The sequence below is a fragment of the Pseudoliparis swirei genome, chromosome 17 (genome assembly GCF_029220125.1).
Source record: "Pseudoliparis swirei isolate HS2019 ecotype Mariana Trench chromosome 17, NWPU_hadal_v1, whole genome shotgun sequence".
Taxonomy (NCBI): Eukaryota; Metazoa; Chordata; class Actinopteri; order Perciformes; family Liparidae; genus Pseudoliparis; species Pseudoliparis swirei.
This window is the reverse complement of record NC_079404.1, coordinates 7,664,449-7,692,424: the sequence shown is the minus strand read 5'-3', so window position 1 is coordinate 7,692,424 and position 27,976 is coordinate 7,664,449. Positions and strand designations below refer to the sequence as shown.

The 27,976-nt window shown below is 46.0% G+C and overlaps 1 protein-coding gene across 5 annotated transcripts; it reads left to right on the top strand.

Annotated features, from left to right (window-relative positions):
• LOC130207098 (uncharacterized) lies at positions 1-27,949 on the top strand. Of its 5 annotated transcripts, none has more exons than XM_056435539.1 (34): positions 1-691; positions 1,166-1,255; positions 2,448-2,588; positions 5,088-5,234; positions 5,744-5,935; positions 6,695-6,778; positions 7,999-8,117; positions 8,213-8,327; positions 8,414-8,491; positions 8,602-8,717; positions 10,068-10,221; positions 13,752-13,888; positions 14,001-14,097; positions 14,500-14,649; positions 14,861-15,010; positions 15,497-15,753; positions 16,813-16,948; positions 17,207-17,401; positions 17,846-17,998; positions 18,893-19,110; positions 19,432-19,615; positions 19,700-19,855; positions 20,124-20,519; positions 20,760-20,879; positions 22,657-24,564; positions 25,138-25,272; positions 25,406-25,480; positions 25,573-25,659; positions 25,777-25,868; positions 25,964-26,049; positions 26,132-26,189; positions 26,289-26,506; positions 26,871-27,044; positions 27,129-27,949. In XM_056435539.1, the coding sequence occupies exons 1-34, from the start codon at positions 194-196 to the stop codon at positions 27,383-27,385; spliced, it is 7,173 nt and encodes a 2,390-aa protein (XP_056291514.1). In that variant the 5' UTR covers positions 1-193; the 3' UTR covers positions 27,386-27,949. The 5 variants fall into 5 exon arrangements, 4 of the variants coding, with proteins under 4 accessions (XP_056291514.1, XP_056291515.1, XP_056291513.1 ...); XM_056435540.1 differs by having other exon boundaries at positions 6,692-6,778; positions 14,004-14,097; XM_056435538.1 differs by having other exon boundaries at positions 6,692-6,778.
• Positions 27,950-27,976: the final 27 nt, after the last annotated feature.

The following is a 27,976-nucleotide window of genomic DNA, read 5'->3' as shown; positions in this document are numbered from 1 at the left end:
CCACTTTCTGCTCAGCCCGTTCTCCCACTTGCCCGTTGAACAGAGACTGGACCAGCTGGGTAGTGTGGAGAGTGTAAGGGATGTGACATACTTCTTTTTTTCTTTCTTTTTTCTTCAACCCCCTCCCCACCCCATCCCGGTTCCCGTTTGGACTTCATCACATTTCGTGTTCTCACCTGGACTCCGACCAATAATGTCTGATAGCATTGTGAGGAAGGTCCAGCCCTTCACTATTGGGACGAGGCTGTCAGCCCCGGCTGTGCCTAAATGCCAGGAGTTTACGCAGAGTTACCTGCAGAGCCAGAGCCTGGATAACTGCAGCCTGCAACACAACCTGAACTCGCTCTTCCTCAGCCGGTCCCAGGTTTGCGCACGCAGCCCCAGCTGTCTCGTGTCGCCCGTCGCGGCGATGCAGGTCGCGCCCGCGAAGCGCGAGAAGGAGGACATGGCAGCCGAGGACGACCTGAACCAGAACATCGCCTCCTCTCCCTACGCAGTCTCCAGGTCCATCAAGAAGATCACGATCTCCGGGTGCAAAGACAGCTCGGAGAGCCACGTGCCACCGCTTCCCATCACGGGGTTCACGTCTGAAAACAATAATAACAACAACAATGTCACCAGCACGTCGGAGCCACGTCTGCCCAGGATTGTGGGAGTGAGTTGTGAGGATAAGCCCAGTTCTCACTTCAAGGTACAGGAGACACACTTGATTAATGCAAATAGGCCAATGTAATAAGAGAGGAAATGATATGTTGTCACAGAGGTGGGATTTCTTTCAATATTGGAGTATAAGACACAATATATGTAGATTACACATATCTTCAAACATATGTGTAACATCAGTTATATCATCTTTGTGAAGAATCGTCTCCTTTCAACGGTTTCCACGACAATACTGGTGATGTAGCTCCAAGCAAAGACATTAACCTCAAACGCAGCATGAACATTTCGTCTAATCTTTTTAATTTACAGTACAATTTAGCAGTGAATGTGCTTAAAACTGCTAAGAACACACTCTGTTTAGTCATTAAATGCTTAAATATTTTAGATATATTGGTTTATTGTTTTACAAATGTACCCCAAGATAACTATATATATATATGTATATATATACATATATATATGTATAATATTTGTATGAGATTGTAAATTAGAATCCTTTTAGGTTTTACTCAGAAAAGAAAGCAGCAATGACGTTCAGCCCACGCAGGGACAAACCAGACGGGAACTGAACAGAGAGAAATCTGACCAACAGGTAACGTTAGCTAACTGCTGAATTAAAACATGATTTGCATGTTTTTATCTCTGTAAAAGTTGAATTTAAAAAAGCTTAAGTGTTTTGGTTTTGAGATTTGTGCCGTTTCCCCATTAACTTCATTCAGATTGCATTTGCTTTTGCTGGGAGACAGTAGGCTACAGTCTTTATAGAGGTACCTAGGTGTGGAATTGATCTCTTCGAGTTTTAGGAAGTGAGGTCACACGGCGTGTTCACCAAACTTAACCAGTTTATTATGTTATACAGTTGGAGTAAAGTCACCATGGGGTGGAAAAGTTGTGCGAGCAATGTGTCTTTAAATGCCACACAAAAACAGCCTGTTGTGTGTCATCTTGTTTAACTGCAATGTGTTTAAGAAACCGTCGACAGGAGAAAAAAAATGAGTATGTATATTGTAGGATATTGTTTAAAGTCAATGGGCTGTTGGATTTGGCCTGTTTCTCATTGAAGTCGTCAGCGTGTGTTGTGGATGAAGTGCTCTGTTACAGCAGACCGTACAGAGGCAGGGCTCACTGGAAAACATGAGGTCAGGGAAGATGTTAACAAAAGAAAAAGGCTTGCTGAAGTCCTCATGGAGGCTGCTTATAATAACACAATGACACGGCAATGGCCTCATTTCCCCTTATAGGACAAAAAAAGCTACCGTACTCATGGACATTATGCCCCTCTTATTCTGAAACCTCAACAATACCTTGCTTTTCCTCCGTCTCGTGTGTCAGTCATACCTGAAAGAATGCTCATAATTACACAATATTATTTTGTGCAGGTAGGACAGGGTCGACCAAAGTCTTTTAACGATAATATGTTTACATGTAAGGCTGACAGTAAAAACAACATCTGACATCCAAGGATCTGTCTATTCTAGCTTCCTTCATGTGCCCAGATGTTTCCTGATTGGAGAGCAGCCGGAATGCTCGGCGAGTGCCAGTCGTGTTTCATTTCATCTCACGTAGTGCTGACAGTCGGCCTTTGGTCAGAGAGACCTTTGGTGTCAGACACGTTTATAGTGTGACTGGATGGTAAAAAAAAAACACAGACCAAAACTCCTTCTTCTCGCTTTTATCAGAGGCGAACGTCATCTGGTGTTCAGGTTTTATCGTATTAATGTGTCAGTCGAAAGGCCGTCACATGCTTTCAACACTATGCTGTCTGTTGTCGTGCACTCACACAGATCTCGGGGCCTGAATTGCATCAGAAAGAGCCTCAGAGAAGAGATAGTCCTCCGCACGCACAGAATGAAACGGCTGCGGGGACGTCCCAGAGTGACTGCTTCACTCAGCGCAACTCGCTCTTCAACAAGGAAGCGCTGCAGGTAACATTTGGCATGCACACACAACATCCTCATCATCATCATGAACCGTATATCATGGTATCCTTCCTCTTTTCTCTGGGTTACTTCATATCATTGGAAACTTTTTCAGGGAGGTTGCGCTTTTCCAAAACAAAAACAAAAAACAGAATGGAAGCGATCACAGGGAAATAGATAGTTACTGCTTCATATTTTTGTCCCGAGAACTGTGCGAGCTGGGTTCAGCTGAGGGAAGAAAGGGGGGGGGGGGGACGCCACAAGTGAAGCAATTATTTTGGGATGAGATCATTGTTTGGCATCCATCTCTTTACGCCTATGGCCCAGAGAGACTCAGCCAAGCAGCACAACTGGATGTGTTATCTCATCGCTGCGTCCACCCCCAGTCGACGAGGACTTTTTTTGTTTGTTGAGCTCGGCTGAGGGACATTTTGTCCGGCAGTCGGCTTTGTCATCAACCTTCCGAGTGGCAGGCTGTTTAATTCCAGTAATCAGAAAGTAATTTTTTGACATGTCGGCTGAAGGAAACACACAATGTGCGTACGTGTTGAAAACAACCCCGAAGAACATCGTTAATGTTCACAAGCTGAGCATCTCCTTAGCGCCTGAGTGGAGTTTGGTTTTCTGTTGCTTATGCAGGAAACAGCCAAACTGTATTTCAGACTTAAAATAACCAGGGGGCTTTGGGTTTGGTAACTGGGGAGCTGCATGTTTTACAGGGATTTGGTTCACTAGTATCGCTGATAATAAAGGAAGCGTTATTTCAGTATTACATCGGCGTACAAGTGGAAGTGAGTTTTCCAGTGAAAAGACTTTTAAAGGCCCCTGGCGCTTCAAGCTTGGAGAGCAAAGCAGGTCACCACATGGAGAAAGCGCAGCGCCCGCTGAGGGCCATCTGCTCTGCGGAACATCTTGCTTTCCACCGCCTCGGTTTCACGATGGAGAAAGTCGAGAATCCTTCGCTCCCCACACAGTTTCCTCGTGGGCCAAGTTGCAGTACTGGCCGGCCTAGAAATGTGGCTTGTTGGTAAACAGTTTATAAAGTGTAAAGATGTGCACACTTGCTTCCCAATTAAGATGCTAAAATTGGGTTCCTTTGAAGTTGGTAGAAACGCAAAGCAGCCTGAAAACGGCTGGTATCTGATTACAGATTATAATCAACAAATGTGGGAGTTTATTTAAAAATGTGGTCTGTGTTGACTGCAGCGATGGTTTCCCTGTGTGGCCATAGATTTCTCACAAAAGAATCAGAAGCGGTGATACATTCTGAACTGCATGCATTAGCAGTCCATTCTTTGTGGCCAGACTAAGGCCGTACTGTACATTCTGATAAACACACAATTGTTGTGGAGAGCAGACAGGAAAAAACAAGGGAATCATCGACTTCCTGTATGAGGTCATGATAATGCCATGGCAGCCAGTGTGTGTGGAGATAGGGGCAGGCCTGCTTTGTCAAGCTCTTTTCCTTCTGTTCGACACAGAAAGGCCTCCACTGCAGGGGGGGGGGGGGGGGGTAGCGCTTATAAAGTTAATAACCAGCCTCTCTGAGGAGAGGTGACATCACATTTTAATCTGGAGTAAAGAGTTGTTTTGAGTCCATGTCATGTGTGGTCTTGGATGTTTTATTGATCCAAAAGAGGGCTCACTGTAGAGTCTATTATTTAACAGCGGTTGTACTAATTTCCTCGGGGAAATATCAACTCACTTGTGCGCTTCACTGTTAGTTGTAATGGCACACAATAGCAACACTGTGAAAAATACAAGAGCACTTGTATCATGACGTGCTTGTGATCCGTCTGAGAAGCAGAAGAACCGGAGTGGATTTATGAATACATTCAATTATTGTGACTTCACTTGGGCGGGTCACTCACTTCTATACTGAGTTCTTTGCAGAAGACAAACGTGTTGTAGTTTGCAACACTTTCTGACTTTGGCCACCTGGCCTCGCACGTTCTCACTCCAGACCGACGTTGCCAGAAAAAGGCAGGTCTGCAAGACGAAGCCTTACGCGACGGAGTCCCGGCGCTCGCCAACACAAACTTCTGCTCCTCATAACATGGAGTCGGAGAACGAAGAGCTGTTCTCGATGTGCCTGAGGCTCCGTGTTAGTCAGGGAAGAAAATATGACTGTGTTTATCGTTGTGACGGTTTGTTTGAGGGTCCTGTCACACCGTCCATGTCTCACAACCAGTGGGCTGCAGATGACCCTCCACCGTGAGAGGCTCAAGATATGAATTTCATTGAAAAAGCTGCAAAAGAAAGATTTTTTGTAAAATATAAAAACAAGTACAACATGTGTATATATACATCCTCAACCATGTTACATACATCTATAACTTATATAACTTCTAAAGCTAATACACTCTCACATTTAGCTTTTTTTTCAAAAAATGGGCAATATCATCAACCAGCTGAATCTGGTCTATAAACCAACCAAACTGTTTGATTATGATGTGCACAGCGTGAAGCACATCCTAAACATTCGTTTTTCTGTTTGCGATGAAGGCAGAGGAGTGGATCAAAGGCAAGCTGCAGGACCTGAAGGATGGATGCAACATTCAGCGCTGCCCCCTGCAGGACTGGGAAGAAGCCTCGCAGACGCTTCACAGAGACCTCAAAGACTTCGAGAACACCCTCATTCAACTCACCCAGGTGAGAAAAAGAATCGACAGGTCGACGGACTCCAGCTGAAATATTACTGAGTTGCCAGAGCGGAGCACTTCACGTCAACCCACACTCAAAAGGAAATGTTTATTTTAAACTTTTTGACAAGGGAATTAAATGCGTACCGTAAACACGATCTTTGGCACTAAAAGAGTGTTGTCATGTCACATGATGGCAGAGCATAGTGGCCTCTGGCATTTCCAGTTGACCAGGCAGAAAAGCAGACTTCCAATGTTCCAGGCGGCGGCAAGCCAGTTTATACTTCCTCGCTCAAGAGAAAATGTCTGTAAATGGAATGTTGCTGATAATGAACCTCTGTCCAGAGCCAGGACATTTTCAAGGGAATATCCAATAAATAAATGGTAGTTTTCCAACATCTGTGAAGCCGATTGGCACCCAAGCGATGACTCTTGGCAAACTTGAGGTGTCAAGTGTTCTCGGACACTGTTCTCTGTTCAACTACGCCTGAAATGAGCACCGACTTTCTGTTTCAAAAGATGGGTGAGCAGTTGATCTGCAAGCTGAACCCCACCTCTGATCTGGTGAAGAAGCAGATCAGCCAGCTCAGGGACCAGTGGCAGAGCCTGAAGCAGACGGCTGCAAACCAGACCAGGGCCCTGCATGGAGCCAAGAACTTGCAGGAGTTCAACAAAAAGGTCGACAAGCTGGAGGCATGGATTAGAGAGAAGGTAAAGCAAAAGTCTCTTGTGCTTTTCAGTTGCGTAGAATGGGATTTAAATGGCAGAGGGATGTCATCATTTTCAGAGCGAAAGATTACTCACTAGAAGAATTCTTTCAACATAGCATTTTCTACTGATTCATTCATGTGAAACAGGATGAAATTAATACTAATTATTTTATGTGTATGCCCCATGTCACCCTTTTTAATACTTCTAATTGTGATTCTAATTTCGATCTCCTCAAATCTCTTTATCTCCTTTCCCCATTTATCGAAACACAACAGTGATCAACCTTTCCGCAAGCAACAACGACAAAAACAGTTACGACTAGGACGTGCAGCTCTGCAAAAATAAAAGCTGCATTTGCTGTTATAGGAAATTAGCTCAGCATCCTGAAGACGTGTCTTAGTTGTGTAGATTCACCAGTGTAAAACATCTGCCTGTCATTATCAAAAAGCAATCTGCGTTGTAGGAGTATGTTTATCTTTCTGTTCATGTCTGGCACAAGGGAACTAATGATTGATAATGGAGCAGTGGGAATGTAATGGAGGATGTTGCTTATGAAGTCGATAAAGCATCAATCCCCGGAGGAGACTGCATTCTCCATTTAGTTCCACTCATCCAAATGTCCTCCGTGCATTAGTATCAAGTCCTCACCTAGGCTGTTTCTGCTCAGCATCTTGGTAGCAGGGCTGAGGTGGTTTAATCCTGCGACTCTGAAAATAACTAATGGGAGCAATAAACACTGACTTTTATGTGTGCCAGCAGGAAGAGGAGCAGTCTCTGGTGGACGTCCTGGGGGGGAATGTTGACAAAATGCAGCTGACCAGGAGAATTTTAGATCTGAAGCAGGTGAGTGTCGTAATGGAACAAGATAAAGAGCTTTTAATAATAACAGAAGGGTAAAATGCCGAACAACATTATTGAAGTAAAAATTAGAGATGCACCGATCAGGTTCTTGGTGCCGATTACCGATCACTGAAATCAGTATCTGCCGATCACCGATAATACTGATCACCGATCACTGAAATCAGTATCTGCCGATCCGATAATACCGATCACGGTGTCGATTGAAGCATTCTATTTATTGTCTAGCATTATTGCCTAGGACTATGAGGAAATACATATATAAAGCAACTCAAACATTAAAGAAATTACCGATTTCTTTAAACATTTAGGACTTTTACTTTGAAAAATGTCCTAATTGATACATTATATTGTTTGATTGCTATTGTAGGGGATTTCAGATATGTATGGAACACATCTGCATCATTCATTTCCTGGAACTCTTGGGGAAATCTATATACAGGACTTTTTTTAACATATAAAAGTCTGACTTATTTTTATAAACTCTTCCTTGGTACAGTAAAAATGTTTTAATGTTAGCATAATTTAAGCTAAATCTCAGAAACGATCTATAAAGATACAAAATCAGTTAATTGTTTACTTTTATATGTTAGTGTTTGATTTGTCGACATCTTATTTTGATAAACGGATGTTGTTTCACGTGGTTCTTTCCGCTAACTTTGCAAAACCGGATGTTGCCACTTAAATCCTTCCGCTAACTTTATCAAAACCCTCGCGCGCTCCCGATCGAATGCGTTTACCGTGAGCATCAGTCTATAGGGGCTCAGACATGTGAGAGTCGGCTGAGTTGACCCAGAGATTCAACTCGGGGGATGGGGACGCCGCTCGGTGCGTGAGGATCCCCTCGTGGACCTCTCACTCTGCGGCCCTCGCCGGGCGCATCGTCTCCGTTGCGGTGCGCGGCGATTGAAACGTCTGATAGTTCTCGCAGATGTTACGTCATCTGATCAGCCGTTTTGATCGGCCGTTTTGAGAACGCCGATCAAAACCGATAATGGTAATATCGGCCGATATGGATCGGCGCCGATCAGATCGGTGCATCCCTAGTAAACATATACACATTCCCATATGTTATTAGTTTAGAATAGAATGCTGCAGAGGTTTCCCAGTCTTTTCTCCATGGCTGACTACTATTTGTCTCCCAGGGTGCAATGGTAAAGACAGCTGAGGTCATAGTTGGATTGTGTTCCCCTGTTTCCCTGCAGGATGAGCAGCTATACAGAAACCTCCACGAGGAGATCAACCACTTGGCCCTAAACCTGGAGAAACAAGGGAAGACAGATGTCAAAAACATCTCCGGCAAGAGGAAACACATCAACAAAATGTACACCTAAACCTTCACTCAAGTTGAACTGGTTTGCTGAATGAAACATCTTCAATCCAGCGGTGACTGATTTGTGTGTTGTCTTCTCTGTGCAGGTGGCTGAAGGTCCAGTCTCACCTGAAAAACCACCATGAAAATCTTCAGTTGGCACTGGAGGTGTCCTCTTTCTACCAACAGGCCGACAATACCTTGTTTGCTATTAATAACATGGTACAATTCCCCGGCAGCTTAAAGGTTTATTTTTCTCATTCGATCTGAGGTTCACGTTGACTGAACACAAACCTCATCTCTTTCAGTGGAAAAGTATATCTGCCTCCAAAGAACCGGAGAACTTTGGAGATCGAGAAATACGCGACATCGCCAGTCAAATTATGGTATGAATCCTTTTGATGTATTTGTCCTTCAAAGCAGCGCTGCATCATCAGATGCTGACACTGTGTCGCAGAAGCCTTCTCTACCTAACCTCCAGGCCTATGTGTGGTAGATGCTCGATGTGAGCGTGTCCCAGGTGTCTAATCTCCACCCTGCCCTGGCTGCCGGCGTCACACAGAAACAGAGCGAGGTGAAGGACTGTTGGGCGCTTCTTCAGAAGGTTTTCAGGTGAGGCAGCAGGCAGAGCACCCCCCCCCCACACACACACACATACACACACACACACACACACCATCTTTGGTGGCCTTGTGCGTACGGGCGCCGTTTCACCCAGTAATTGGCCCGCCACAGCTTTCCACTCAGCTGGAACGAAGTTTCTCTGTTATTACTCTTCTGGTGCTCTACATGAAAAGTATTTTCCATTGGACGTTTGTGTAAAGATTTCTCCTTCTCTCTTGATTAGCCTTGTTGAATTTGGGTTTGAATCAGTGAAAAATTATAAGCAAAGCGAAGGACCGGTCCGTCTGGATGTCTGGAGACCAACCACCGCATAGAGCATCACTCACCGCCCACTAGTAATGTTGTAATGTTCAGTTTTCTGCACTGGTTTGGAATTTGGCCACATGTTTGATTACTGTACTCGGTGAATAATGTCTTGATGCAGATCAAGTTAGCAACGCGGACTGTTCTCTTTCTCACTATTAAAATTGTGCCGTCACCTGAATAGTCTGCTGAATCTAAGATACAGCATTTGCAAGAATATTTTGTTATTTTTATTGCATTTGTAAAACAAATGTATTGTTACTTTAATAGCCTTCAATAAGAGTCCAGGGTTTTACATCATTAGACCTTTTTTTTAGACCATTAGAACCAATATCTACTTAACGAGTACACATTAAAATGCTATGGTTAGATGGGAACCAAGCTACAAGTATTTAGAAGCTTATTGGGCATTGTGGTCGATGTAAACTGATGACCCATAAATCATTGATGTCTGCTGCAACCCTGCTGCATGCATTGTGAAACGTGGCATTTTTTGGAATAATGTCCAAAATATATAAGGTCAACAAATTTCATCACTTTGTTCTGAAAAGTGCTGTATAAATGAAGTTATTGGAAGCTATTATTATTATTATTATTATTATAATCGTTAGGATATATCCTCTGGGGACCATGAATATGTTATTTCAGTCCATCCGCTAGTTTTCATGTTTTCATCTTGGACACACTGGATCAAGGTGGATGGATCACAATGCAGTCTTTTGAAATACCTGGACCAAGAAGATTAAACACTTTCCATTTTTATGATCACGAATACGGTCAGAAATAACTCAAGGCCACATGTCTTACAGCCATCTCCAACATCTGCTGCTTTTACAAACATTTCTCAGGCTGAGAGCCTCTCATGTCGGCGGGCTATCTTTAGCTCCAAATATTACATCATCTTGTCCGCCTTATCAGCTGTGTTTCATAGCTCTTCAAACCAAATGACACAAACACTGGCAGAAAACTTCAGAGCCTTAATTGGAGCTCTGCTGTCAGCGCCGCAGTAATTTCTCGCTCTGCTCCTCCTGACAGGACCACGCTCCCTCCCACTGGCTCCGCTTTCACCAGGGAAGATGCCGACCCCCTGACACCAGCCCGAGAACCCGAGTGCAACGTGGGAATGGAGGCGCAAAGGATCATGGGAAAGGAGGTGAAGGAGGAGCAGAATCGCCTGAAAGGCTGTGTGGTAAGTTCTATTACTGGAGAAACCACAGTGTGGCTCTTGACTGGGAGAGCACAGCGCCATCAGCCCCTTCACGTCCTACAACATCTGTGGCTGCAGAAAGTGACGCACTTTGTCCTTTGGTTTAGAAAATGGCTGATTTACTAGTTAAGCAGGATTCTTCCAAAATAACAGAGTTTTTGTATGTCCTGTCAAGCAGTGGCTTCCAGTCTCGCCCAACATACTGCTGCTTTTCCACCCTACCAGCTAGTTAGTTGTAATTAATAACATCTGACAGCCTTTTAGGATGAAAATCAGCGTGAGTCTAACACCTAAACAACATGTGTTATATGTAACGTTTCCTACCAGTCTTCTCCATCTCCTGACCATAACCCTGTGTTATGAATATTGGCCCTTCGGAGTCACAGGAAGAGCCTTTGGAGGTGTTATTTACCCTGGCACAATAATTACACTAAGTTCCATGAAAAATGTCAAGCCACGACTACAACATAGCTGAACAATGAGCCAGAGCAAATAAGCCTTCCCCTTCCGACCCAAAACGTTACGGCAGAATAGGATCTTGGCTTTCGACCGCATGAACAAAAGTACACAGTCATTGGATTAATACTATATTAATAGATGACCTGTGGGTCAGTCCGGGGTGAGCGGATCACCTGCAGAGCATGTGGATTCCCCAGACACGACATTCCTCATCTTGGAGGCAGACAAGCACTTTATTGAACACGTGGGCTCCCCTATAGTAACCCCAATGCTCATAAACCTACGAGGAAATTCTGTCGGCGTCTTTTAGAAGTCTTTCCAGAAACGTAAGTGTGTGGTATGTTAAAAAACAGTAATTATGTGTATATTTAAGCTTTTAGGTTAGCACATTAAATCTCTTTACAATCCGTAAGTGAATGCACAGTGGCTATTTGTGTTCAGCCCAGAGGTATCCCATGATGCAATGCTACCCTCTTGTTACTGACCCTGAGCTTGTGTGAAGTCTCCGCTGAGCCTCTGGCCTCGTTTTTGCCCAGTGAAAAAGTGCCCAGATGCTCGATGAGAGAAGGCTTCACTCTTTCCATTCTCCTTGTGTTTCTGGTTCCGTTTATTTCCCTGCTCGTGTTTTTGAGGCTCTAACCGACTCCGCAGCCTCTCCACCTTTGACAGGAAGCCATCATGCAGCAGGCAGGCGCTGAGCGCGTTGCCTTTATTGCTCTGGGAGGTGGGTGTTACCTGGGTGCGCTGTCAGTCGGAGCCGCTCTTGTTACTCTTTATGAAACGACTAATAAGGCACTCCAAACAAAAACCTGGAGCCCAAAAGCGAAACTCAGTTTTACTGTTTGTCCACAAGTTGAACAGTATTCTACTTTAACTCCATGACCCGGTCCTGCTGCATTGATTACAGAACTTAATCTCTAATCTGATATTTGTGCAGCTGCACAGGTTTATGGGCTGACAGACTCTGAGGCATTTGCATTATGTGCTGGTAGACGACACTTTCAACACTTCTGCAGAGGTGCTAACATTTTTCCTTCTAGCAGTCTCTCCTCCTCTGGTGCAAATTGACTCAGTAGATTGAAAGTAATGGTAAAGGTTTCTATTGTCTGCATGTGCATGGGGTACATGCGTTATAATCTATACGCCCATGTCTGTGTCAGCCGTAGTATGGCCTCTTGTGGCTGGAGGTAAATATGGCTATCGTCTGTTTCTCTGACTAATTATAGCCAGATGCCGGGGCTGCAGACCAGATGGGCTTGGTGCTAAGTGATAGTTCCTGGCTGACATCACTTCATAGCACATTGCAGAAAGACACACGTGGTGGGGGGCAGTAGAAAACAGATAAGAATCGACAACACCAAGAAGTATGCTGAAACACAAGATGATTGGATGAGGTCCAAAAACAGAGAGTAGCATTGAAAATGACAGCAAGGTTTTTTTGGCTGACATCATTCTTCATCATACGGTAGAATGGGACGTTGAGTTGTTTAGAGTGGAAGCCACTGTGAAAGATGAAGGACAGAAGCACATTTTGAGGGAGGAGACGTCACTGATGGTTGTTAAATGAATCACACTAGTGTGATAGTGCTTCAGCTTTAGCACAGAAATGGGCCGATAATGTGCCTCCATGAAAATCAGAACCACCTATAAAATGACTGGCACGTTAGTAAATGATGTTAGACGCCTTTAATTTGCTGCATCGCTCGCATCATTTTGGAGGCGACACTTTTCTCCAGCTCTCTGACTCACTTTTTCTATAAGCCCAGTCAGAAAATGCCATGGTTAAATCAAAGCTGCTCCATAAAACACCATTATTAATGGCTGTTTTTAAGCTTTTTGGCTGGCCGTGTAAATTCAGCCTTTTTGATTTATTTATTTTTGCGTGAAAGCATTGACAGATGCATATTTGCCTTGCTGATTGTTGCAGAGACCTTACTTGTGTCAACACTGTTTTTACTGGCATATGAAAAATACATTATCTTATACAGAATAAATAACACAGCTCGGCCTGCATTAATCATATAGTTAGACATAGAAATGTCAGCATAGAAGAATGTAGTAGAACCTTACTTATAAAGTTATTTTTAAAACCTTGGTGGGTGCCTTACAGTTCTATATGACAGACAGTTAGAAACCACATACCTTAAATGGAACAAAAATACACTTTTCAATAACTTCTGTTGCAGAACGAAGTTTGAGATGTTTGAAGTGGACTGTTGGTAATTAGACCAGCCGTCATCCCACTGTGTTCTCTGTAACAGTCCAGATCCATGGAGTTCTCATTGGAAACCCTGCTGCTGAGTTCTTTGGCCAACCTTTAAAGCACTCGGGTCGTTGTAAAATAGGCTTAGTGCCTGTTGACGTCTTTCATTTATTTCTGCGAGTAGAAAAGGCCGACAGCGCTTGCATTGACCTCGCTAAAAACTCCACTGCATAGTTCCAAACAGAGTAACAGCAAACAGCCCATGGAAATCTGTATCTCAGGCTGAAAAAAAACCTGCTGCTAGTTAATGAAAGTTGGGGATTGGGATTTTTTTTTTAAAGGCTCTTATTTCCAACGACAATGGCTCTTTTTAGTCAGCAGAGTGGTATAGCACATGTTGGCAACCTTGTTAGACCTAATGTGTTCATTCATGAAGCAATTATAAGATATTTAAACTTTCACTGCCGTCTTTAGTGGTTTTATTGCACACTTTGATGCTGTTAAACAGATAAAGCTTGTCTCTTTAGTCTGGCCTGGATTATTTCACGAGGAAGAGACAACCTTTTGTGAGAGTGTATGCTGTGTGCCGTTTGCAGGAGAGGCTTTACTTTACTCTGTCCACGTTGTCCAGCCTCCAGCCGCATTGTAACATTCACATTAGCGGAGAGCTACAGCGACGCTTCGCTGTCTTGTGACTGTGTAAAATCCTCCGTTTGAGACGTTTGTGCATCCAGTCGACATTTTATTGGGTTGGGCGACCGACAAAAGCGAGATGCAAAACGTCACTAGATACAATTTTGTTGCTCTTTTTGTTTTTTACCTACAGAGACTTTGACTCTTTTGTCCACAGATTACGGTTGAATGTGGGATCGGCAGGAGAACACCGAGCCAGGAGCAGCCATCAGCGAACCACACCCCCTCACCCACGGGAGACTCCCCTGCCTGTGTAAATGATGTCATCGTCAGACATCAATTGAAGGGGGAAAGGTGACATTTCGGCCTGGCTCCTACTTCCCTCTCTCTCGCTGCGACTTACATAATGAGAGGTCTTTATGTAAGTCATAATCGGAGTCACATGTCTGTGTTTTCTTTGCCGCAGCAGGAAGCCCAGAGCAGAGCCTGAGCTTGCCGCCGCCCCGCAAGGCCACCCACAGCTTTACACACAGCTCCAGAAGTTCACCGTGTCTGCCGACAAGGTGAGCCAACCCTTTTACACCAGCGGTCACCTCTCGACACCGTCTCCATGCTTTGTCGAAAGAAAAATGGTTCCTCTCGAGTAAAATCATGGGACCCCACCCACCAACCCTCAGTATTTATTGCTATGAATTGTCAGCGCTGCAGTTGCACTCATTATCTATATAACACCCTGCTCTTGTAACCAGCCACAGACATTAGGTCACATTTTTAAATGAGATAAAAGCTGTCGTGCATTCAGCCGTGACGTGGCCTGACTGGTGGGCCACCGTGTGAGGTACATTACTTTGGATCCTGGTCACTGAGCTTCCTGCGGCACTTAAATGTCTCCTGTTCTCCCATTTAACCTATTCCTCTTTTAATATGTTTGTCTCTTCCCCCGTTTGCTCCCCCTTCCCTCTCAGACATTGTCATGGCTGAAAGACAATGTGTCCATGGCCACACAGGTGTGTACAATAGCCAGCTTTGAGGGGCTTGAAGCAGCCAGGAGGTGTCAACACGCTCTGGAGCAAGAAATTCTCACCAACAGGGCCAGGATAGAGGTGGTCAAACGGGTAAGCCAAGGCACACTGGATGAATGCCTTGAATGAAAATATACACGCCATTTCACCAACTGGGCACCTCGACAGGCCTGGTTTGTGTATTAATCAAATAATAAGGCTGACGTTTCATCTTTAGTTGCCCTCAACTTCAGTTTTATTTCGCAATGCGAATCCCAGCACTTAGTCATCACATGCTCTCATCAGTCTAACACTCCATCCTCAGGAGGGCCACGGGCTGGTCCGCGCTCAGCACGCCGGCAGCGCCAAGATAGAGAAGTTCCTCAGCCAGCTGGAAGTCCTGTGGGAGGAGCTGCGGAGGAGGCACCAGAGGAACGCAGTGTTTCTGAAGGCCTCAGAGGAGCTGGGTTTTAGGGTAAGGTTCATAAAATATCTCACAACAGGCTCTCCGCTTGAGTCATACCCAGGCTTTGACTTACCTATAAAGTTATAGGGGAAATTTATGGTTATGACAGATGAATCTGGATCAGCTCTCCCATTGGGAGAAGCTTTCTTCTGGCCCTGAGCCTGGCCCACTCGTGGTTAGGAGCTCCTTTACTTTCATCTTCACCATCTTAATTGGAAGAGTCTGAAAGGTATATTCCCCAGAATTTATGAAGAGTAATACAAAGATATGAATTGCTCTGCCATATAATTCAATTATGGGATGGAAAGAGGCTGCAAATCCCCCAAGATTGATGACATTGTCAGAAAGCATGAGTCTTTTATTACAAAAGATGTAGTTCAGAGCTTGGTCTACTTCCATGAGAAACATCGATCCTTGTTTCCTTTGTACAGTACATCACCACTGGTTGTTTTGGCAGTGCTAACTCATTAGTCTCGCTGCTTCTGTACCGTGCAGGTTGTAAAAGTGCTCCAGGCCCTGGGCAGTCTGGAGGCCTGGCTGGAGTCCGTGGAGCTCTCTATGAAGGAATCGGCTCTCGCCGGCGACCCTGAGACGATGAGCATGGCCGAGAGGGAGAGCTGTCTGCTGGAGAAAGAGGTCGCGGCCCGCAGCCCCGAGCTCCGCACGCTGAGGCGCGAGGTGGAGCGCCTCCACAGCCACAGTCACCCACACACACAAGGCCTGCCAGCACGCATGCAGGAGGTGGAAAGAAAGTGAGTTTTGTCAGAGGAGGAGAGTGGAGGGGTTCGGGGTAGCTCCCTGGTGTCTGTCATCGCGGGCGACTCGTGTTATGGATCCAAACAATCACACTGTGGTGGTTTCGCTCGACACTGTGGTCAGGAAATAAAGAGAGAATGTTGTCAGTGTTTCCAAGAGGTTGCAGGTTTTGGCTTGCCATGTCTACAAGCCAACATGGAAGAGTTTGTTCATAAAATCCCCAGTTCTTATTTAAGATAAACAACCGTAAACCACAAAAAATATATTTACAGTACATATATCCATAGAACTTCAATGCTGCCTTTTTTTGGTCCAAATTGGCTAAAAACGTAATACTCTCCATGTGCTCATTCGTTGCAAGGCTCAAGTTTATTCATTTGTGATTCATGCGGCACGTAGCGAGGTCGACCCCACAGTCCTGACATGCACTCCACCCACAGCTTGTCAGTGCGTGTCAGAGTCACCGGCTCCATGTTTGCAAGATGACGCCTCTCACTCACTCGACGCCTCTCACTCCCGAAAGACAGATGGTTGCCATGGACTCGCAGTAAAAGCCCATGATGCCGGCTGGTTTACTGGACGTGCCTACCTGTGTCCATAAACACAAGTTCAGACTCTGTGAAGAACACCAAGCTGACCAAAGAAAATAAAGAAAGGGAAAAAGCCCAGTTTAAGTGTTTCCAGGGTGGGGGTGTTAGATGGTTGAAGGGATGGACACCGGTGCAGTCTGAGGAACCACTGACATCTCTTGGGATGATGTCATTATTTAACACTACACACAAGAACATTTAAGGCTCACTTGTCCTAGAAACAATACCCCTTGAAATAGTTCCTTTTACCATCTCAAACATAAACTCTGCATGGACAGGGTACCTTCATGTCCTGAAGTACAGGAAATGTTGACGTGACACATGATATACGACTAATTAAACATCTCTGTTATGTGGTTCTGCTGAAAGATGCAGGTTTGTACTGCACATATGCAGATTACAGTTGAGGCGTAGCTGGTCATTAACACATCCCTGCTGGTGTGTGTGTGTGTGTGTATCTTCCAGGTACCATCGTGTCCAAAGTGCCCTGACCCAGCAGAACTCAGAGCTGCAGGACACACGAATGCTGACAGAGTTCTTGGAGCGCGTGGAGCTGGAGGAGAGCCAGGAGCTCAGCGGCTGTCGGTACAGCCTTGGCCAGGTGAGACACCAAGACCGGCTTTTAAAGGGTCATTTCACCTCAAATAAAACAGAATCTCTTCACCTAATGGTTTGGAGATATTTCATATGTGAGCTGCCACCAACCCCATACAATCATGGTGAATGGAATTGTATTTGTAACTGTTTCAGAAATAATTCTCTACCTAAAATATGTGAGGTACCAACTCAGAGATACCTACCACATGGGAGAACATGTGACAGATTGTTTTCAATAATACTCTCTCTCTCTCTCTAACAGCCACTTCACAGTGAGATTTCATCAGCTCCTACATTGCTGGGCCTCCGAAGCAGTGGCAGTGGGGAGCCCCTGATGGAAAGCATGGGGGACCCTGTGGAGGAACTACGAGAGGCCGTCGAGATGCTGAATGACACCGTTCGGGAAAGAGGTCGGTCGCAGAGCCACGACCAGGCCATCCATGAGCTGCTGAGCAAGGTACGGAGATGGGAGTCAGGTGGTGTCAAACTATCGAGCGCTCCAGGTCGACTTCATAATAACGTCACAAACATTGCTGCAACCATCGGATCTAATGATCTTAGAAGATACTAAAGTCCCTCCACTTCCATCACAAACAGCTGCACAAACCAATAGAGCCACATCTGGTTTCTTCTTGTCTGTGGCTATGCACTTTAATAGGCCCCAATCAAGCCACCGCTCCCCCTCGCATGAGTGTTTTTGCATTAATTCTATTTATTCCTGGTAAGAAAGCAGGATCATTGTCCAAATAGCACACACACACACACACGCATCCGGAAGGGACTCCATGACACCATTTAAAAACGATAACTTGGCTCTCGTTGGAAAGAAAACAATACACAGTGCAGCATAACAATTTAATGACATCCTACGAATACTCATAATGACTTTGCGCCTCGTCAGCACGCCAGCCTGGCGGTGCACGTGGAGGAGTGCCTCTGCCGCAGCAAAGAGCTGGGCCTGGACATCCTGGAGAAGGAGACGGACATGGCTGTCCAATGTGAGCCAGACCACTGTGGCCTCGAAGCTCTGCAGGAGAAGCAGGACCACCTGGAGGTGAGAGGAGGCCGGTGTAAACATTCAAAATGATGCACTTGTGCTCATACGATCCAGCATTCCATTCCATTGACTTTTGATTATTGATCTTTGCTTGGTGAAATGAAAAAGAGGAAGGCCCTTCCCCCTCACACTCTCATTTGCACACTTGCCTTTAAAACATTGTTCCACAGTCTGTTTCCTGTTTTGCCAGAATTTCTCACATCTTAAAAAAAAGAAAAAGACAGCCCACCGCGCTTTGTGCTGTGTTTGATTTAGTACTTAAACTGCAACACACACACATACATACACACACACACACACACACACACACACACAGAGAGCGTGCAGAAGTTTATTATTCAAACGGGATATTTATTTCCGCCTGTGTGAATCATTGTTCTGCTCACTCGCAAAATGTGTGTGTGTTTCTGGTGGGCTGTGTTCTTTGCATCCGGGGGTCACAGTGTTGGCGATGTTGGTAAAGTCCTGTGTGAGTGATTTTTTGGGGGCAGTTTTATGTTTATCACACACACAGCTGTCTGGACTCGATACCATTGAAGAGCAGAGATGACCTAATCCCCCACACTGAAATAACTGCCGTCAGCAGACAGGCATCCACAACTCGGCGTTCTCGAGGCCTGCTGTAGCCGAGAAACGTTGTGAAGCATTACTCCCAGAGAACCCTCAGTGCTATTAATTACCGCCTCTCCGAGAGGAGAATAAAGTGGTCAAGATCGCTTGCTCGCTGCAGCGTGGCAGCCCATGTGTAGACCACATGGGCCTGCAGCGGAATGATATGCATAAAGCTATGGGGGTGAGGTCATAGTCAAACAGAGATACAATTGGTACAGGCTGTTTGAGTGATACAGAGGATGATGGAAGATGATAGATCTTTGTTGTGATTCTCCACAGATTGACTATGAAGTCATCAGGGAGGAGGTGAAGGAGATGGAGAGCCAGACGTCTCGCTTGGAGGAACTGTGCCCAGAGAGAGTGCACATGCTCGGGGCAAAGATCCAGGCTATGTTGGAGGGCTGGACGGAGCTGGGCAAGAGTACGACGGAGAACAAGTCGCGTCTGCAAGAGTTTGTGCAGCTCCAGGACTTCTTCAGGAGCTACCTCGCCATGATGTAAGCAGGGCGCGGGGGCGCCGTGACACGTTCATGCCAGACGTTCTTTCGCAATCGTCTTTGCGAGGACATCTGCTCATTAGAATATCTTTCCAGTGGGAAGAACAGGATGTGCTCGTTGATGTCCCTGGTGAAATGTATAATTTAAGACGTGCTGAGGACGTCGGCGCACGTTTCCCGGGCTGGGTGTGACAAGGCGATGAATGTCTGTTCTATCGGGGAGAGTCTGGTCATGCTCATGTTGTTTTCCTTGAATGTATGGCTTTTCTCACAGCCCTGTTCCCCGTCTCATCCGCCACCTCCCCCCTCTCCTCTGAACAGCTCATGGACAGAAGACACCAGGTCGTGCATTTTCTCAGACACCGCCTTGCATCCTGGGAGGGTGGGCCAGAGGCCGCTCGCTGTGGAGCTGGATATGCAGATTGAGCACAAGTTTGAGGAATTTGATGAGCTGGCGGACACGGGGAGGAATGTTTTAGACAAGGAACACCACCTCACGCAGATGGTGAGCATGACTCACTGCCGCCCTTGGACACATTGATTTTCTTTATTCGATTTTTTTTTACGAACCTTGAGTAATGTTTTGCAGGTAAGAGAGCGCATGGAGGAACTGAGGAGTATGCTCGGGTGGATCTCGGTGCACTGGAGGGCTCAGAAACAACAGTGGCTTCACAAGAAGAGCAGACAGGAGCCTTCACAAGATAACATCTATTCTGAGACCACCACGTGCACGCCATTGACAGAGGTAAATAAGCAGAGGCATTTATTTTCGGGATAGGCGTAGGTGTAAAATAATTACCCCTTATACAAACACAACTTATTCCATAGCCTGAAGATTATGGCATCGACATAAATACAAATGAAGTCACAAAACCGTAAAAATCCAAAGCTGAATGAATAACTGTGTAATAACTAGTGTTTCCTGCCATTGAAAATATGAGTAGTACATATTCAGTACTCATTTACCAATGTGAATGCTTCCTCAATCTATATTTCCATGGCTTCCTCCATAGAGTTTGGCTCCTGAGCTAGAAGCCCACCTGGCGGCCTGCCAGTCCCATCCATCCCCATTCATCACTTTCAATGAAGACGAATCAAAGGCAGCGACGGCGGCGGACGGCCAACCCTCGCCGTTGCCGTCCAGACACGCTGAGCAGCGGGAGGAGAAGCAGTTCGAGGACGGGTATGAGGTTATGAACAGCATCGAACCGCAGGATGGAAAGGCCATATCCTCAAAGTCTCCCAAATCCTCCATCGTGGTCCTCAAAGAGCCAAGCAGCCCTGCTTTAGGGGGCACGGTCAACCTCATCCTAAGTTTTGGGGGCCAGGGGGACAGCCGGGTTCAGGTGCTTGACCCGCCTGCTAGGCCGGACGAGGCAGTGGACGAGACCTCTGAGCCCGTCCACAGGGTGAGAAACATGCTCATTACTTCACACCTAAAGTCATCACCAAACACTCTTGTCCTTGACTGCATACATTTCTCCCTCGAAAGTACTGAAGGGAATGATACTTGTCGCTGTTTCCGAAGGCCGGTGCAACACCGATGCTCTGTCACGACACTGCATGGGATCTCCCTCCTCTCTGCTGCTGGTCGTTCCTCCCTCTCCTTTAGCCACCATGTGTTACTTTTCCCTCATTTTCTCCCTCAGCCCACTGAGCCTCAATCTTCTGCCTGTAAAAGCTTTTGGAGGCGCTGCCAGGGGCTTTTGGAAAATACTTTTGGTAGTTTAAAGAGAAAGAGAAAGATTTATCGGCAGAGTGCAAACGAGGTAAATTGCGTGTTGTGAATTGGCGCTGCATGCTGAGCCTCAAAGTGCGTTGGGACTGCATGCTGTGTGCAGTTGTTTTCTGGGGGCGGCATGTTCTACTAACCCGTGTCACGAGGCTTCACCGCTGCACGCCCATCTCTGGAAGTCGGTTGGGCTGGAAATTTTACAGCAAATGGGAGAAAAGTGAGAAAAGATAACAAACCATTTCACTGTCAAAACTCATAAATGTCCTACTTAACTGCAGCCATAAATGCAAATCCAAAACCAAATAAATTGTATTTTTAATGAAGCACATTCCAATGGGATGGAGAAAAGAGATTTTACAATCCATTTGTAAAAATACAGATGTAATGACAGAGGTGTTGAAATACTATATTATGATCTCCAATTAATGAACACAAATCTGTTCTGTTTTTAGAAATAAATGTATTGCCTTTATGCAACTGTTATAAGTTTTCTACAAGTTACTATAATGAATACAATGAATGTATATGGGTTTTTTCTATTTCTTGGGAGTTTTTCCTAATCCGATGTGAGGTCCTGGGACAGGGATGTCGTATGTGTACAGATTGTAAAGCTCTCTGAGGCAAATTTGTAATTTTTGATATTGGGCTATATAAAATAAACTGAATTGAATTGAATACCAAATACATAGTTTTCTGCCAACTCAAAAAGTGATGTAAGTTGTTGTTAAAGTGTGTTGATTACTTTTCTATAAATGAAAGCGGCATAAGAAAGTGGATTTAAAGGAGTCATACATTCAAGCCTTAAAAACAAGGAATTATAAGTAAGCTTGAGGCGCAGAAAACAAATGTGTATTTTTTAGATTGCAAATGTGAATCCATCTAATCTGTCGACAGTCCTTTTCAGTCTTGTGTAAACTCGGCCAAATGGTTAGAAAATTGCCAACTGACAAAACAGACAGTTAATTACAACGTTTCCTCCGTCGTTAAAACATTTCTTTGGAGCTCAACTCAAGAGCAGTGATGGCAGATATGGAATGAGAGCGATGAGTAAAAAACGGTCTCCTCTCCGCTGTGAATGTTGACAGAAGCGCTCTCTCCCCCTTCTGTCATTTCACAGCGACCTTGACGCAGACCTGGTCTTGTTTGTCTTTCCGCGGCTGCGCCTCGGTCGTGGGGAGTGAATGACCTCAACTTCACTTCCTATGAAAGTTGTGCTCCAAAAATGGCCCCCAGATTGCATCCCAAACGCCAACGAAGGCGCGCACTCTTTAGACAAAAGAACTGGTGCTGAACTTTTCATGAAAGGCCCCCAGACTGCACACAGTGATTTATAGGGTGGGGCTTCCACAGAAACAAGAGATTAGTCACAGAGTTGAAAGGTCAAGCCATTACAGCTGCGTATGACGGCATGCGCAGCCACATATGACTTTGATTAAGTCCTGCAAGTGCGCGTTGCAATCATTTCTGTGTTCTTTATGTCCTTCCATCTAATTTTCATGTGTTTCGTGTTTTTCTCTCTCTCCTTTATATATATTTGCATTGCTGTGTGAGACTTGTACATTCCTGAATCCGTTTTCTTCTTGGATGTGTGACTTGGAGGAAAGGGGGCTGATGTTTGTCCCTGAAAAGTAGCTATTGGACTCAGTCAGGTTCACTCTTCATCATCATCATCATCATCCATCTGTAACACATGCAGCTCTAGTTCTGGCTGCAGGCTGCAGGCCTCCAGCCTGCGGCACACATGAGTCTGGGGTTAATTCTTTGTCTCAACAATACAAGAGCTCACCTAATGTCCTTTTCTTTTTTTCTAGGTAAGTACCTACTTGCATGTCAAGGATAGCAACTTGGCTGTGGTCCCCGTGTATGAGAGTATCACCTTGCCCCGCCAAAAGAGCCGCTCTGCAGCCTCAACCTCCCCTACTTTCTCGCTGGCCTCCTCTTCGCCGTCTCCCTCGGCGTCTCAGATGACCAACGTATCCTTCAGCCCTTTGGCGGGGAGCGGCGGGAGCTCCATCTTCAGCAGCCTCAAGAGGATGGGCAAGAAGAGGAAGAGGAAGAAGGATGCTCGCAGACACACCATTCAGAAAATCATGGGAGTGGAGGAGCAAACAGAAGGGACGCCTCATTATGACTGCGAGATGATCACGTACGACACACACACATGGCCCTTGAAAGAAGGCAGAAGGAAGAAGAGCTCACAGAAGAGCGGGGATGGGGTAGAGGCTATGGCCTACATAAAGAATCCTCTGCTGAGGGACATCGACACGGAATGTGCTGGAGAATACAGCATTATTCCATATGCGTTCTCGGAGGACACAGCCACAAATCATGCGAGAAGCCACTGCAGATTCCTCTCTTTGGGCTCCGTGCTGAGCTTTGACCTCCCGAAGGACATGACCCTCATCCCCAGCATCCAGGACATCATTACCATCGCCCCACCGGAGTCCAAAAAAGGAACAGGAACTGACCCGGATCCCCACTCCCAGAGACACACAGCCCTGAGCTCCTTCAAACAGACACGGCCCACTCCCGCCGTCACACACAGCTCAGCAGAGCTCGGTTTGACTGAAACATGGACTACCACCGCTGGAGTGAAAGATTCTCCTGATGTGGAAAAGATTTACCAGCCACAGCCTCCTCTCTTCCCGGAAGGAGACAAGGATCAGACTGCACCGTGTCACGGCCTGTCTAAAACCCACTCCAGCCTGCACGAGTATGCAGAACAGGAGTGGGACAGAATGTCTTCAGAGGTTAAAACCAGTACGGCTGAAAGAGATGGGAGCAGCCAGCATTCCCAGTTGCCTATTTATGTGAATCAAGCCCGAAAGGTAGCTTCGCCTAAACACGAATGCCCCAGTGTCCACACGCTCATCCGAGACCTAAATGGACACCAGTATCATAGACATGCAAGAACCCAGATTGTGCGTGGAGAGAGTCCTAGACTTCAGTGTCTGAGCCAAGCTTCTCATATGGTCGTGAATCTGAGGTCAGCGGTGAGTGTTCACCAGGATTCGGTCGACTCTGGAATCTCCACCTCCAGCAGCATCAAGCTTTGCAATGAGGCCCCGGGTCCAGATAACCCGCAGCCCAAGGGTGTGGTGGGGAGGCTCATGTCCTTCGAGGTGGGAGGTCTAGACTACGCTAAAACGAAGGGGAACGCTTTAACATCATCGGCTCCATCCGCAGAGCTAGAAACAGAGTCTGTGCACCTCGACCGCCAGCAGTTTGAGGAGGAAGAGGAAGAACTGGAGGACATCTGGAACCGTACTCCTAACTACAGACAGAGCATCTGCTCAGACATCATGTACCAGCCCAACCCCGGACCCTCAGACCAGTCTAGGGAGCCCCTCTCCCGCTCACCCTCGCCCAAGACCCCGTCTGTGCTCTACAGGAAACTGGTCACAGCCTCAGCACCCAACCTCCTCGTGGCCGAGTTTGAACTGCCCCCCTACCTTCAGAGCTTGCTGGGCTACAACAAGGAGCAGAGCCCCAAAGGTCACCTCCCTCCCTTGGCCACAGGAGACAGGAGGTCCTGGGCGGCCTTTCCAAACAGGGAACCAGCCGGCAAGACCTTGGTGGCTGTGAACGAGACGGCATCTGATCCAGTGAAGCTGCCAGATGTGGGCGACAATCAGAGATATATCTATCAATACAGAGAGGAGGAGGAGGAGGGGGCAAAGGTGGGGGAGGAGCTGGATGAGCGTGCAGGTTCTTTGAAGGTGAGGTCAGCGTTTGAGATACTGTGATGTTGAAACCTTTAAGACTCGGATCAATTCACAAAAATGACAAAATACAAACATATTCCTACTGGTACGAAGGCACGAGGTCAACTCCAGGTTTTGAGATATATATGATACCAGTCAGATAAAAGGGATCAGGAAATAGTTGACAGGTCCTAGAAAGGAGTTGACACTGTGTAACAAGACATTACAAAGTCATGTTTCATTGCTGTAAGCACCACACTGAGTATGCATTATTCGCTCATTCATAATATCTAAAACCTGAGCAAACAAAACCGAAATCATCAGCATGTCGACAGCACCAGAGATTAAGTTGGAGTTTTTAAGTAATTTGGGTCGACCGAAACGGTAAACCCATGCGGCCTCACTTATTAGAATCTTAATTAACGCAATAGTAATAAATAAAATATATTGTCTTTTATTATTATACATTGCTCTGAATCTGTAGTTGGACCGTAGCTTTTACCCCTGTTCTGGTGTTGGTATTGAAAGCAACACAACTGCATGAGCAAGTCCTATTGTATCATCAGGGGTCATCTTCTCTCTCAACAGGACCAATCAATGGGTCTCCTGTCAGTTCAAACGGGTTCGGATGGCGTCTGTAGGCAAAGAAAAGCCTCGCAAAGCCTCAACAACATGGAGGTGCAGGAAGAATGTGTGGCAACAAGAGGGCGCTGTGTCACGCTGGTAAGAGTCACTGCGATGTGTGAAGCTCTTTTTGTTCCTTTCTTCTTCTCTTTTAAATGTAGCTTTTCTGATGAACTACAGAGAGGAGTTTTCCTTTTTGTCTTAACGTTGGTGTTCACTTCAACCCTCTCAGAGTGGAAAGCCAGAGCTGCCATCTATGGATGGAACGCTGGAGAGGAAGCACAAGCTGCAGCTGGGAGGGAAGAAAGTAAGAAAGGCTCTGCTAAGCCGAAGCCAAGCGCAGTCAGCAAATGTGAAGCCCTGCAGTCAGCAGCACACACTCTTATCTTATTTTCACAGGCTGCCTCCAGAGGGTGGAACACCTACCATGCCGTCCTATACAGACACACCTTGTGCTTCTACCAGGACAGAAAGGACACACTAAGGGTGAGCAGAAAAAGAAAGAAAAAAACTGCAGCCATAAGAGTCCTAGAGAACCGAGATGGTGAATAATTGTATTAGGGAGTATGAAGTGAACGGTAATCAATCTGTGTTGTGCTGCAGAGCTCTGCATGCGGCCTGCCGCTGAACCTCATGGGAGCTGAGTGTTCACCTGCAGCGGAATACACCAAAAAAAGCAACTGCTTTCGACTACAGTGAGACTAAAAATCCCAGTTTTGATGTTGGACGGTAGAGACAGCTGTGTGTCTGAGCACTACAGGATATAACGATCATCTTCTCTGGCCCTCAGGCTCCGCGATGGCTCTGAGTATCTGCTGAATGCCTCCTCGCGCTTCTTGATGAAGAAGTGGATGATGAAAATACAAGCAAGCACAGGTAAACACTCTATTTCAGAGCTATTGTTTGCCGACGCCGAACTGATGTGAAAATGATGCATTTGTTTCTACGTATTAAAAAGGTTTGAGTGAGTCCGTGTCTTCATGCGTCCCCGCTGATCCAGACATCCCCATCTCCCTGTAAGACGTGACGCTTCTCTCGATTAGAAGGATGCTGCCAATCTTCACAGCGATGTTTGGTCAATTAAAACAAAAAAACGTTTCCCTCCCACCTGCCAGAAAGCCCTTCCTCTGCTCCGGCTGTCACGGCCTCGCCAAATGCCACTGCTCCTCCCGCCACGATGTCACCTCCACGTTCCCCAGGCGCAAAGCGCCAGGCGCCGCCCAAACCACGGGGGTCTCCGTCCTCAGCAGAGAGTTCAGTCACGCGCCGCGGAGCCGTTTAAGGAGTGTGGACGAGCGGTCGACCGTCTGGTCCTCGGATGCAGGGTGCCGCGGTAAGGCCCTTCTGTGTTGCAAGTTGCAACCCTTCTTCGTTGGCTACTGAATAGCACCACCGGTGGTGAAAGGATTTTAATGAATTTTCCCTCCACTGATTTGATCAAACAAGGTGGTTTTATCTGCTCTGCTCTGGAGCTAACTGTGGAAAAAGAAGTTAATTTAGCTTCCCGGGAAGAAAAATGCTGGACGGCTGTTGCAGGCATAGTGGGTTCCACTAGGGGGAGCTATGGTATCGTCCTACCACTTATCAAACAACTGTAGTATCACAGGAGCTCACATCTGTTACTTCAGTAAATGTTCCCCTTTTTGTCACCAGTCTCTTCCGTTCTTGACTCCTGTTTTTGATAATCTTTTCGCCAGATGATGATGATGATGATGAAGACAGCTTAAAGCAGACAGTGACTCAAAGGCTGTCACAGTCTGGTGCACCCAGAGACGCTGCCGCCGCCTCCTCCTCCTCCTTTTCTCACTCCTCCTTCTCCAGCGGCGACGACTGGCTCAGCAGCAAGCGGCGCTCCCACTCCTTCACGTCAGGTGAGTTTGCCGTTATCAAAACTACTCGATGATGCATGACGTGTCGCAGGAATCCTAAACAGATGTGTTGCCGTTTCCTCTCAGCGACATTTCAGAAGATCAAACCCAGGCTGCACACACCTGGAGGCCGAGGCCCGGAACGAGGCTCCAACTACTGTGTGACTCTTGTGGTTGGAGACAAGTTGTCGTCCACCAGCAGAAGCTCTGAGCCGCCGCTGCTGGCGGCTGCTGGATGGCAGCAGGACAGCTATCAGGATCCGGCTCTGAGGAGCTACACCAGCCTGCCGAGGCCACGCAACAAGTCCGTCTTCAAGAAGTTCTTTGGGAAAAGGGACATCTGAGTTTTAAAAATATATATATTTTACTAATAAAGTTTTTTTTTTTACAAATAGTTTCTAATGTGCAGTGCACATATTTGTTGAAAAGCAACAACAACAACAAAAACGCTACTACTGACTGTATTTATGATCCGAAGAGCGACCACGGTTTTTTGTTTTTTTAGATGTGTTTTATATAAATCACTTCCGGTCCTTCTGAGTGTTTGTATTGTTCTTTCTCATTGTTCTCGTGAAAGGAGCACTACTGTGTGAGTGTGCACCGTGTGGTTGTAGATGTGATTCTTGGAAAAACAGGTTTCCTTGTCGGTCTGATTTCATATTTCTTTTTATAGTTTTGGGATTCTCGAGGTATTAAAGATACCGACCTGCTCAGTAGAGAATCAGTTTAGGAACTGACTCAGTTATGACCAAGAGTTAACAAAAATCATCACATGTACAGCGTGTGATGCACCGAAACATGTTCTTCCACATATTCAAATCAGCAGTTTGATACTGCTTGAGCTTGTTTGATATTAACACTTTTTTAAATACAAAATGACTATTCATAATAAAATATTAAAAAAGTGATTTGCTTCGGCTGTGATTATTCAAGGG

Excerpts from the sequence above, each read along its gene's own strand:
- LOC130207098 (XM_056435538.1), top strand. The coding sequence starts at position 194 with ATGTCTGATAGCATTGTGAGGAAGGTCCAGCCCTTCACTATTGGGACG. Across the intron at positions 8,328-8,413 it reads TGTTTGCTATTAATAACATG|TGGAAAAGTATATCTGCCTC; the intron begins GTACAATTCCCC and ends CATCTCTTTCAG. Across the intron at positions 14,098-14,499 it reads TCACCGTGTCTGCCGACAAG|ACATTGTCATGGCTGAAAGA; the intron begins GTGAGCCAACCC and ends CTTCCCTCTCAG.